Source organism: Melanerpes formicivorus, unplaced genomic scaffold (assembly GCF_026170545.1).
Source record: "Melanerpes formicivorus ecotype bairdi unplaced genomic scaffold, bMelFor1.0.p_v2 SCAF_71, whole genome shotgun sequence".
NCBI lineage: Eukaryota > Metazoa > Chordata > Aves > Piciformes > Picidae > Melanerpes > Melanerpes formicivorus.
In genome coordinates this window covers 1,580,112-1,593,448 of record NW_027142423.1, presented here as the reverse complement: position 1 = coordinate 1,593,448, position 13,337 = coordinate 1,580,112, and the positions used below count along the sequence as shown (strand labels likewise).

The 13,337-nt window shown below is 48.7% G+C and overlaps 1 protein-coding gene across 1 annotated transcript in view; it reads left to right on the top strand.

Moving 5' to 3' along the window:
• Positions 1 to 13,337, top strand: part of ZC3H3 (zinc finger CCCH-type containing 3) — a 164,918-nt gene that overhangs the window by 104,279 nt on the left and 47,302 nt on the right. Inside the window, 1 exon segment of the mRNA XM_068163211.1 lies at positions 7,906 to 8,099. Coding sequence (XP_068019312.1) covers positions 7,906 to 8,099 — 194 coding nt within the window.

Sequence of the window (13,337 nt, the reverse complement as noted above, 5' to 3'; positions counted from 1 at the left end):
ACTTTCCCATAGCTTTCTTCCACCTCAAAGACCACAGTCAGTGCCCTGAATTGGTTCAATAATCCAAATAAGGTTCTTCAGGTAAACTAGATGTAAAGTAGGGAGAGTCTAGTTGAGACCTGAAGAGGTTGAAGAGCTGGGTGAAGGGGAACCCCATGAAATTCAACAGGGATGTGTGTAGAGTCCTTGGGAGGAATAACCCTCTGAAACAGTATGGGTGAGAGATTAATCTGTTGGAAGGCAGCTCTGCAGAGGAGGAACTGGGAGTGCTCATGGACAGTAGCTTCACCATGAGCCAGCAATTTGCCTATGTGGCCAAGAAGGGCCATGGTCTCAAGACATTAAGTGTCATTAAGTGCATTAGCTGTGGCCATCAGGTTGAGGGAAGTTCTCAATGCTCAGCAAGAGCTGAAGTATCGGGGGGTAGAGACTGGGGCCAGATTCTTGTCAGCAGTGCCAAGTGACAGGACAGGGGACACCAGGCAGAAACTGGGACCCAGGAGCTCTCACCTGAACATGAGGAGAAACTCCTTTGCTGTAAGGGAGCTGGAGCCCTGGAAAAGGCTGCCTAGAAACGTTGTGGAGTCTCCTCTGGAAAGCTTCCAAACCCACCTGGACATTGTGATCCTGGGCAAGCTGCTGTGGGTGGCCCTGCTTTAGCAGGGTGATAAGACTGAATGATCTCCAGAGGTCATTTCCAACCTCTGCCATGCTCCAATGCAGTGATCTTTTTATTTTGAAGAAGAAAACCCTAATCTTGATCTAAATTCCATCAGTCAAACACTTAAACAGAATTACTTCCCCTTTTTCTGTGGATTTGGGTGCCTCAAGCAGGTTGTGGGTGGGGATAGAGACTTGCAGAGATCAGAGTGACTTCCAAGGGGAGCTTGAAGGACTTTTGACATGTTTGAGGAGCTCTTTTAAGCCTAAACCCTCTGTTTTGTTTTGCTGCATGCTAAGCAATGAAGACACTGAGATTTTTTGTTGTTACTATTTTTCCCAGCTCAGGGTTTTGCTTTGCCACTTGGGAGGCTCAAGGTAGACGAGGTCCCTCCTTCCTCGCCGCTTCCTTCTGCTGTCCATAACCCCCTGTTACGATCTGCCTTTTTTTCCTCGGGAATCAAATGCCAGCATGCAAATGTGATTTCTTACTATGTAAGGATTACTTGAAGTAAAATAAGCTAAGCCTAAAGAAGATATCCAGAAGTGAAAACCCCAGCCTTTCAGAGTCACTCGTATCGCCGTCAGCGCCGAGAAATCCCCAATCCTCTCCGTTTCAGCTGCCTGACACCGCCAGTGGGATGCTCTTGCTCTGCTCTTGGGTTTGAGTTTCATTTATATCCCTCAGAGACTCCCAACAGTTCACAGAATAGTCTGGCTTGGAAGGGACCTTAAAGATCATCTGGTTGCAGTATTTCAAATATTAGTGCTTTTGTCCATGTATTTTGGGTTGGGTTTGGTTTCCTTTTTTATCAGATGGTCCATTGAGGAGGTGTCACATTAAAGTAGCTGGAGAAAGCCTGGAGAAAAGGAGGCTTAGGGGAGATCTTCTGTCTCTCTGCAACTCCCTGAAGGGAGGCTGGAACCAAGTGGGGATTGGTTTCTTCTCCCAAGAGACAAGTGCCAGGACAAGGGGAAATGCCTTGAAGTTGCATCGGGGTGGTTTGGGTTGGACATGAGGAACAACTTTGTTACTGAAAGAGTGGTCAGGCATTGGAACAGGCTGCTCATGGAGGTGATGGAGTCACCATCCCTAGAGGTGTTGAAAAAACATGTAGACATGGCACTTTGTGACATGGTTGAATGGCTGTGGTGATCTTAGGTCAACAGTTGCACTGGGTGATCTTGGAGGCCTTTTCCAATTGGAACAATTTTACGATTCTGAGTATCTCCTACTGCTCTTGGTGCACTCTGGGGCAACTTGTCCTTGTTGCTAACCCTCTCTTTTCACATGGAAATCTGCCTTGTTTTGCTGTTTTGGATCTTTAAGAGGGGAGCATGTTTTGGTAGCAGTATTTGAAACAGAAGAAAACCACCCAAACTTCAGGCAGCTTTGCTTTGTTTGGAGGTAGTGAAGGTGTGTTGAAGTGGGCATCAACTGACTGTTGGCTCTGTGTTGTCTGAGTCCTTTTCTTCCTCTTGGACCAGTTTTGGGTTTACTGATCTGTTGAAGGAAACATTTCCATTTCTGAAGTGAAGTTGGTCTTGCAGAAGAGGCTGGAGGAAGAACTCAGCATTGCCCCTTTCCAAGTGATGTGAAGTCAGTCAAGAAGAGAAGACTGGAGGAAGGACTCAACAGCTTGATGTCTGGCCATGGGAAAGAGAAGAAAAATCAGACTTGATTGACACAAACATCTATGAAGCACCAACCTGAAACCACTAGACTTGAGCAGAGTTTTTGCTGCTTTGAGGGATGCAAGGAGAAAGCCAAAATCTCATCCTGTGGAGTGGTTTCTGACCAGGGCCTCCATCTGTAGTGTTTTTACCAAAAGATGCTCTGATTTTCATAGGACATCTCTTTGGTTGGAAAAAGATCTTTAAAGTCAAGTCCAACCATTGTGGCATGTTATTTGTTACAGTATTTGAATAAATTGTAATCATGGAATCAGCTCTCCTGCTGAAGAGACTTTTGTGCCTGCACAGAGCCCCTTCCCTTCCTAATCCCTCTTCTTTCTGGTTTTAAAGCCACCCAGGACACCCCACCACACTCACATGAGCAAGGGCTGCACATCTTAAAGACACCACCCAACCTGCACCATTCTTCATCCACTTCCCCACCTGGCACAGAACAACATTGGCATGAAATTGCCTCATTGATAGCATCATCCACAGACAGAAGGAGAGTACCACAGAATTGTTTGGGTTGAAAGAGACCTTCAGAGTCATCAGTGCTAAACATTAACCTGTCACTGCCAGGTCACCACTAAACCTGGTCCCTCAGCACTACATCTACACAGCTTTGAAACCCCTCCAGGGATGGAGACTCCACCACTGCCCTGAGCAGCCTCTCCCAGGCCTTGTCAACCCTTTCTATGAAGAAATTGTTCCTTAAGTCCAACCTAAACTTCCCATGGCATAATCTGAGGCCACCTCCTCTTGCCCTGTTGCCTGTTACTTGATGGACCTGCACAGCCCCAGGCACAGAATCCCAGCCTGGTAGGGACCTCTGGCGATTATCCAGTCTAACCTCCCTGCTCAAACAGGGTCACTCACAGCAGCTTGCCCAGCATCACAATGCCCAGGAGGGTTTGGAATGCTTCTAGGGAAGGAGACTCCATAGCCTCTCTGGGCAGCCTGCTCCAGGGCTTGACAACCCTTTTAGGGAAGAGGTTGTTCCTCATGTTCAACCAAACTGGTGGAAGTTGAGTCATTCCCTCTTGTCCTGTTGCTGTACCGCGTCCCTCGCTGTCCCATCCCACTCCACCCTGCTCTTGAACCTCCAACACCTCCAATGCGGTTTTAAAACATTTTTTTAGTGCTCGTTTACTCTCTTTTCATTAAAATTTTTTTCTTCCTTGTGTCCACCTTGGGAGGTGGGAGGGGGGCAAGACAACCCTCAACCTTGTGTAGTCAAGGTTATGGCGATAAATTCTGTAGCATTGTCACTTCTCTTCGGAGTAAATTGGCTGGCCGCTTTCGGGCTGAAGGGGAAGATAATTTGCTGTAGTATTTCAAATGGATTAGAAATGGATTTGAAGGGAAAGTTCATGCCTCCCATTACAAAGGCTCCAAAGAAGACTATCTTAAGGCACTGTTCACACTCTGGCCTTCATTATCCACACTTAATACCTTTCCTATTTTCCAGCCTTAATGAAATTTCCTGCTGGAGCGGGGCCGTCTGGATGGACGGGAGGACTCTTTAGATCCACAGGCTTGTGTGGTAGAAAGGGAATTACAAGCTCCTGGTGTTGAGGGGGGTTGGTGTATTCTTCAGGTCCTTGGCCCTGCTATTATCTCATTAATTTTATCCTCCCTTCTCAATAGGGTTGGTTTCCAAAGGCCATCGTTTCCATTAGGGTGACAATTCACCGGCAGAGCAGTGACACAGCCACCAATGAAAAGCGACAGGGTGTTCGGTGCCTCTTCTTGCCCTCCAGCCTTCCTCTCCCTGGTGGCTTGTTCCCTGTAGCCACCAAGCTGTCCCTAATTGAAAAAAAGACACATGGCAGTGGTTGTGTTTGGGCTACAAAGCCCTTGGAGCTATAGAACTCCTTGTGGTTACAGACCCCCGTGGGGTCACAAAACCCCCAGGGGCTAGGAAAACTCATGGGTCTACAAAACCCTTTAAAGCTTGAGGAAGGCAGATGTAGACTGGATATTAGGAAGCAATTCTTTACAGTGAGGGTGGTGAGACACTGGAACATGTTGCCCAGGGAGGCTGTGGCTGCCCCCTCCCTGGAGGTGTTCAAGGCCAGGTTGGGTGAGGCCTTGAGCAACATGGTCTAAGTGGAATGGGTCCCTGCCCATGGCAGTGGGACTGGAAACTAGATAATCTTGAAGGTCCCTTCCATTCCAAACCATTCTATGGACAATGTGGCTTAAAAAGGAAATAAAGATGTTCTATGAGTGAAGGTTGGGCAATTCCATTCCTCTCCTGCTCTTCTGTAGTTGAATTTCCACCATCGGTTTTTGATACTGAAGATTTTACCTTCAATCTGAAATCACCTACTGATCCTCTAATACACCTAATGGCCTCAGGCTGCACCAGGGGAGGTTTGGGTTGGATATTAGGTAAAGATTGATTATTGAAAGGGTGGTCAGGCATTGAAACAGGTTGCCCCGGGGAGTGGAGTCACCATCCCTGCAGGTCTTCAAACACATGTAGATGTGGCACTTTGAGACATGGTTTAGTGGACATGGTGGTGGTGGGTTGATGGTTGGACTTGATGATCTTAGACATCTTTTCATTCTGTAAACGAAAGATGTGGCCAAACCTGAATCCAGTGTGTGTGTTCAGCTATTGAAGTTCCCCCCAAGGCTGAGGGTTTCTGGGTACATCCCTGCTTGGACACCAAGAAGGTAGAAATGGAGATGGTCCAGCTTCCACTGAGCTTAAGCTGGGCCTTTGGTTGAGATTTTGGTCTGGTGACGCTCGGGAGTTCGGCAGCCTGAACAGGTGTTCTGGCGAAGCTTTGCATGGAGGTCACCTTGCTGGTCTCGTTCTTAACTCAAAGATGCAACAGTCACAAGTTGCAGGAGGTCCAGCACCACTCTCCTCATGGTGTAAGATGCTTTTTGATGTTCTCTATAAAAATCCTTATAAAATCACAACAGGATGATCTCTAATTGGGAGCAATGAGATCCCTGGGGCCTCATGGTTGGGTTGTGACCATCCCCAAAGTCTACTACAGAGGAGGGCATGCTGCTGTGTCCATTACTTCTCCACTCTTCTTCTCCTGGATTTTCCTTTCCACTGTTTATTTATGAAAGTCTGAAGTGGTTTGTAACCAGCAGCTGCTCCCTGCTCACACACCAGGGGTCGGATGCCACTAGGTGATAACTCTTGATAAATGGAGACTCTCCAGTGCAGAGCGTCAGAGTGTGCAGCCACTTCAGCAGGTTGGATGAGCTCAGCAAGACAGGAAAATAAATATCCTGAGGGTTTGGAGGGATTCAACCAGCCCAGGCTCTTGAACTGGTGCTTGAACCAATGAGGTGTAGGGTCAACCAGCATGAAGATCCTCCACGGCTCGACATGATGTGGGTTTGGTTGGATTTTATTGATACTGGAACAGGTTTCCTAGGGTGGTGGTGGAGGTCCCATACCTGGAGACACTCAGGGTCAGGCTTGCTGGGGCTCTGAGCAACCTGATATAGTTGGGGATGTCTCTGCTGACTGCAGTCCCTTTTACCATCCATACCTTCACACAACACAACCCCCACTACAAAACTTTGCAGATAACCTAATTTTGAGGCAATCAAACCTGGAGCAATCCCCTGGGGACCAATCCCTTGAATAGGGGGGTTGCAGTCCTCATCTCCTCAACACCCAAGGAGTGCTTCTCTCAGCTTGGTAGCCAGTGGTAACAACCCTGAAGAACCTTCAAGGAATGTGGAGCCTGTCATGTGAAGCACCCAGAAATGCAGCTGTTATCTTTTAGAGTTGTCCTTTTCTCTCTCCCAGCACATCTTCATTCCAAGGTAAAGCTCTCCAGGGCTTGCATTCCGCTGATAGGATCCTGGGAATCTTAATTTACAGATCCTCGCCCATAATGCGCCGTTTAGAGACGTTGTGCTAATAGCATTACCAGCCTCAGTTGGGCTAATACCAAATTAGAGCCCTTCATTTGCATAAACAAATTACTGTTTGGATTAGCACTAAATGAGGAAGGCGACTGATGTTGGAGGAGATTGGATTGGGCTGCAGCGACTCGAGTTTGGGTAGCGGAGGACGGAGGGAAATGAGCTGGGTGGGAATCATGGAATCACTGAGTCATGGAAACATGGAATCACCAGGTCATTCAATCCTGGAATCTCTGACTCATGGAAACAGTCACTGAATCATTGGGTAATGGAATCCTGTCATTGAATCATGAAATCGTGGAGTCATTGAGTCTTTGAATCAATGAGTCATGCAATCATAGAATCATGGAGTCATTGAATCTTGGAATCAACTAATCATTGTTCATGATCTTGAAGGTCTCTTCCAACCTGGTCTGGTCTATTCTATTCTATTCTATTCTGGTTGGAAGAGAACTCTGAGATCATCAAGTCCAACCATCAGACCAACACTGCCGTGATGAGAGGCAGGATGGTGCATGAGATACCAGGGTGTGAACTAAAAGGGTTTTGGTGGCAGCTTAGCCACTGTAGGACATATTTGTCCCCAGGGTGTCATTTCAGATCCTATTAATCCTTCAAAATAACCTTATGGACAGCACTGACTTTGACTGGAGGAAAAGGACCTGGGTAAGATGAGCCAGTGTGTACCCAGGTGGCCAAGAAGGCCACCAGCATCTTGGCTTGGATCAGCAAGAGTGTGGCCAGCAGGACCAGGGCAGGGATTGTGCCCCTGGACTGGGCACTGGTGAGGTCACACCTTGAGTCCTGTGTTTGGTTTTGGGCCCTTCACCACAAGAAGGATGCAGAGAGGCTGGAGCATATCCAGAGAAGGGCAATGAAACTGGCAAAGGGTCTGGAGAACTTCTGAGGAGCAGCTGAGGGACCTGGGGTTGTTCAGCCTGGAGCAAAGGAAGCTGAGGGGAGCCCTTCTGGCTCTCTACAACTCCCTGAAAGGAGATTGGAGTGAGGTGGAGGTTGGTCTCTTCCGAGGACCAAACAAGAGGAAACAGCCTCTCGTTGCACCAGGGGACATTTAGGTTGGACATGAGGAACAATTTCTTCATAGAAAGGGTTGTCTTAGGCCAAGCCCAGGCTGTGCAGGGAGTGGTCGAGTCCCCATTCCCAGAGGTATTGCAAAGCTGCAGAGATGTGTTGCTGAGGGCCATGGTTTCATGGTTACCTAACAGAGTTGGGTTAATGGTTGGACTTAATCACCTTAAATGTCTTTTCCAACCTAAATGATTCCATGACTTTACGAAATATCACCAGGGTTTTGGCACAAGCACCTTTGGTGTGTCCTAGAAGTTTACAGTTGGTTGGGTATCTGACCTTCAGCAGGTGCTCTTTTCACCTGTGACACAGTCATGGACGAGCTCCAAGGGAAAAAAGGCTTTTTGTTGCATGGGGGAGTGGTACCAGGAGGAGAGACTTTGAAGGTTGGGGTTTTTTTCAGTGTAAATCACAGGGAATCAGAGCTTTTCCTCTATCCACAGCAAGAGGACCCCTGGTTCTTCTCTTCATCACCTCCACCTTCAGGCAGTCAAAGGTTTGCTCATCAAGAGGCAGCTCCTTGTGTTATCTCCCCTAGTCTGGGTTCATCTTGACTTTATCACCTTCTTGCAGGTCCCTGCTCTTGAGCCAAGCACGCCCATCACCTCAAGGTGGCAAGTCCCAGCATGTGCAGCAGAGATGGAGGAGCAAAGGCTACCGCTGCATCGGGGGGGTGATGTACAGAGTGTCAGCAAACAAACTCTCCAAGACGTCCAGCACCCCGGGTCGGGCCAGAGACCTGAGCACCAAGAGCCCTGGCAGAGCAGGTGAGCACCCAGAACTTGTCCTGATCTGTGTCCACATTGCTTTTGTGTCCCAGATTCAGTGTTGGGGTTGGCTTTTAGCTGCTTAATCCCAGTCCACATGTTGCAGCTCATCTTCTTTGAGGGGAAACTCATGAAGTTCTACAAAGCCAGGTCTAGAGTCCTGCAGCTGGGGAGAAATAAACCCCTGCATCAGAACAGGTGAGGTGTTGAGCTACTGGAAAGCAGCTCTGTGGAGAAGGACTTGGGAGTGCTGGTGGACAGCAAGTTCACCAACAGCAAGCGATGTGCTCATGTGGCCAAAAAGGGAAATGGGATCCTTGGGTACATTAAGAAGAGTTTGGCCAGGAGGTGGAGGGAGGTTCTCCTTTCCCCCTGCTGTGCCCTAGTGAGGTCACATCTGGAGTCCTGTGTCCCATTCTGGGCTCCTCAGTTCCAGAGAGATAGGGAACTACTGCAGAGAGTCCAGTGGAGGCTGAGAAGCTGCTGAGGAACCTGGGGAATCTGTGAGGAGGAAAGGCTGAGAGACCTGGGGCTGACAGCATCTTCTGAGTGTTCAGCAAGAGCTGAAGAGTGGGGCACGGGAAGATGGGGCCAGGCTCTTCCTAGTGGTGCCCAGTGAGAGGACAAAGGGAACCAGGCACAAACTCAAACCCAGGAGGTTTCATCTCAGCTTGGAGGGTCCAAAGCCCTGGAGCAAGCTGCCCAGAGAGGTTGTGGAGTCTCCTTCTCTGGAGCAATTCCAAAACCTCCTGGGCATTGTGGTCCTGAGCACCCTGCTGTGGGTGACTCTGCATTAGCAGGGGGGGTTGGACTTTATGATCTCCAGAGCTCCCTTCCAACCCCCACCATGCTGGGATTCTGTGTCTGTGTAGGTGCATCAAGTAACAAGCAAGAGGACAAAAGGAAATGGCCTTAAATTGCACCATGGGAGGTTTAAACTGGACATAAGGAACAATTTCTTCATGAAAAGGGTTTTCAAGGCCTGGGAGAGGCTGCCCAGGGCAGTGGTGGAGTCTCCATCCCTGGAGGGGTTTCAAAGCTGTGTAGAGGTGATACAGAAGGCCATGGTTTAGTGACAAACTGGCAGTAATATGTTGATTGTTGGACTTGATCCTAAAGATCTCTTCCAGCCCAAACAATTCCCTGGTACTCTCCTTCTCTGTCTGTAGATGATGGTATCAATGAGGCAATTTCATGCCAAAGTTGTTCTGTGCTAGGTGGGGAAGTGGATGAAGAATGGCGCAGGTTGGGTGGTGTCTTTAAGTTGTACAGCCCTCAGTCAAGTGAGCGTGATGGGGTGTCCTGGGTGGCTTTAAACCCAGAAAGAAGAGGGATTAAGGAGGGAAGGAGCTTTGTGCAGGCACAAAAATCCCCTCAGCAGGAGAGCTGAGCAGTTCCAGGAGGTTTGAAAAGCCTGAGGAAAATTAGGAGCTTACAAAAACGTCTCAATAAAGAGTCAAGAATCCTCCTCGTGATGCTCTCACCCAGCTGAGAAGAGACGTTGGTGTGGAAATGGAGAAGGGGAAATGAGATGAGGTAGGAATGGGACAACCAGGGATGAGAAATCCTTACTGCAAATGGTTGCTGGTAGGGGAGGAGGGCATAGATTTAGCTTCAGTCATGGATTAGCTGCCTGGGCACCTGGGGATGGGAAATGAAGATGCCTGCAGATGATGGCTGAGAGGAAGATGCTGTGGTGACCAAGGGGGCATGGGGCTGATGGAGCATCACTTTCAGGTAATCTGCCTACTGAGACCATTCAAGGAATACTCAGCAGTGGTTTTGGGACAATTTACTGGTGTTGGTTTTGCAACTCAGCACTGCTCAGGATGGATTTTTGGTGGTTGACTGACCTGCAACATCCTCCTGCCTGCTGGCTCTGCAGATAGGTTATGTGCACGCTCATGGATGTGTGTCCATATGGCTTCCTTAGAAGTCTTTGTGATTCTACCTGCAAGCTGTTAAGTGCTTGGCTTTGGTGGTGCTTCTGGAGGAGGATGGGCAAGGATCAGCCTTTGCAGATGTTAAAAAATGTCCATATAGTGATCTCCAAGGTTTGTGGACCAAGGAAGTCCTGGTGTCAGCGATGCTGGGTTTTCTCTGGAGGACAGTGGGATTTTCTGAAGGTCCTGAATCAGGAGAATCAGCTGCCCAAAACCAACTCAAGGGTGGTTCTGCTATAAGGACTATCCCTAGGTGCTAAAGTTGTCACCAAACCCAGAATACATCTTTCTGGAGTGCAAGAAAAGGGCTGAAACCCCCAAAATGTGGTCAGGGAAGATGTTAGCTGGAGCAGGTTTGGTTTTGGGGCCAGATTTCAGGACAGAGTTGGACCGTTGGGAAGGGTTCAGGGAACAAATGAGGGCTGGAGGGATTTCAAAAGTGGAGGACTTGGGTCTGTGCAATCTGAAGAGGAGGAGGTGGAGGGGCTGCAGATCCCTGAGTTCAAGAAGAGCTGCCATGTAAAGAAAAAAGTTAAAGATAAAAGGTCTCCTCCATGGTCGAATGGAGCAGCCAAGAACCAGTTACTTGAACTTCTGTATGGGGAGGACACAGGTGGAATAGGTCCTGCTGTTCACCAAGGAGGTAGATTTGACTCAGGCTGCTGTCTAATTTCCTGTCCATGCATTGGTGGCTTTAATGTAGGTGCTGGGAGAGGATGGGAGAACTTCACTGTCCACCACTGTATTTAAATCTCTATTTCTGCTGCTGGAGCAGCACCAGTGTTTCCCAGACAGCTTTTGCCAAGCCCTGATCTTGCACATTGTCCTGGTTTGGGTTGGACAGTAGGGAAAATTTCTTCTCCAAAAGGATTGTCAAGGCTTGGACAAGGCTGGCCAGGGCAGTGGTGGAGTCCCCATTTCTGAAGGGATTTAAAAGTCATGGAGATGTGGTGCTGAGGGACATGCTTTAGTGGTGGACTTGCCAGTGCTGGGTTAAGGAGTGGATTTGTTGATGTTAAAGGTCTTTCCCAACCTAAATGATTTGATAGTTCCAGGGTTATTGTCTATACAATACAAACCTGTTGTGTCTGTTTGGGTGAGAGGTGGGAAGTGGTGGAGTCAGCATCCCTGGAGGTGTTCCAGAAATGTGTGGACATGGCACAGTGGGACATAGTTTAATGTCCATGGTGGTGTTGGGTTGATGGTTGGACTTGATCTTGGAGGTCTTTTCCAACTCAAAAAGATCTGTGATTCTATGTTGTTTTGATTCCATGTTTCTGTTTTGTTGAGGATATTCCTTGTTTAGCTGCAGTCTCTTTCCCCATCATGCAGCATGGTGGGCTCATAACCATAAATCCCTGGCAACTGGTGTGTGTCACTAGCTTGATGTCATCTTTCAACATCCACCATAACTCATCCTCCTTCACAAGGCTGGGTTCAGCAGATCCTGGCAGCTCTGCCTTTACAATAACTGAGGCTGGCAGGGTGGAAGATTTGTTTGCTCATCGAGTCTGAGCCTTCAAACCTTGACTCAACGCTGCTGTGCCTTCAACACTTGACAAAGTTTATTTAGAAGATGGAAACCCCCAGCTTTGCCTTTCCCCTCCAGTGCCACTCTGCGTGTTCAGGGTGGTGGAGAGATGGGTAATGCTCCTGACAGTTTCATAGCTTGGACTTTACTGATGGTGGGTGATAATTCTGCTCTTTGCCTGAATTTATTGGGTTGGTGTTTAGTCTTTTCATGGCTCAACAATAAGAACCATGCTGGTGGTTGCTTCAGCTGATCCATCAGTGCCATCCTATCGTCCCTGTCACACAACCTGGCTGAGTTAAAGTTTGATCCTGGGGATGCACCTCCTGCAGCCCTCTGATGTATCAGAGTCAATGCTTGGGCTGCCTGGAGTGATAAAACAACTCATTCACCTCCTGAAGGAGAAGATCCCTCTGGCTCTGCCCTCCCAGGTGGAGAACTCAAAGAGGTGAAGGATGGGCTCTCCCCCTTGCCTCAAACACGGACACCTGCCTCTCATCCCTGTGCAGGACAAAGAAGCCATGCCAAGCGTGGCAGAGCCCTTCACCCCTGGGAGAAGTGGGATTTGTGCTGGGATCTGTATTTCACTTTGCAGAAGTGTTGGGAAATAGGCAGGGGGACAGTGTGGAAAGCATTCCTATGTTGCAGTTAATTCAGTGAGCATAATAATTGGGTTTTCTTCACTCACAATGAGCCATTTCCCTCATTTCTTTCCAACAGCTGCTAAAATGTTATTCAGACACTTGAGGAATTTCCATGAAATTGGGGAAAGAAGCAAAAGGTCCTGGCACAAAAGAAATTCGAAAGGGGAAAATCAAAAAAAGCTCAGCTCTGAAGATTGAAAGCAGCAGAAACCAAATTAAGGTTTGACACTGGCCGGAAAACAGCCCTGACCCCAATCTAGGAGTTGAGCACCAAGAGCTGCAGCTGCCTCTGGTGGGGTTTTGATGGTGGCCAGGCTGTTTTCCATGAGCAAATCCTCACCTGAATGATTTCCTCATCCTCTACTGAGGTTTTGCCTCTTGGGAAAGATGAAGGAACCCCAGTAGGAGGAAAGGCTGCTGGTTGTGGGGATACTGGGCTTCACCTGATGGAAGGATGCTCATGAGTGGCAGCCAGCCCCATAGTGACAAGCATGCTTTGATTTATTGGTGGTTCTCAGTTCACCCCCACAGCCACAGGATCTGAGGAAACTGGAGTTTATGAGTCTAGAGGGAAGTGTGACCAGCAGGAGCAGGGCAGGGGTTGTTCCCCTGCACTTTACGCTGGCGAGGCCACACCTGGAATCGTGGGTTCAGTTTTGGGGCCCTCATTCCAAGAAGGACATTGAGGTGCTGGAGTGGGTCCAGTGCAGGGCAGCAAAGCAGATGAAGGGTCTTCAGAACAGGTCTGGTGAGGAGTGGCTGAGGGTGCTGGGATTGTTGAGTCTGGAGAAAAGGAGGCTGAGGGGAGACCCCAGGAGTCTGTGAGCTCTTCCACTGCATCCTTCTGAAGACAGTTGAGCAATGCTCATGAACACCACTTCAGATGTGGTGGGAGAGGGCCAGGCTGGGCAGAAGGAGGAGGCAGAGAAGCAGGGAGCTGTGTGCAGGGAGAAAGTGCTCGCTCTGCTCCTTGTTTACCAACTAATTTTAGAAGTGCTGAGCACCACAGAAATGCTCTTTCTGCCTTCCCAGGGATGATGAAGTGCTCAGCACCGACATCGGGTCGGTCGAGGGCTTCTGTGAGCAATGTTCTGCTCTGAGCTGCTCGGCTTGGCGAAAA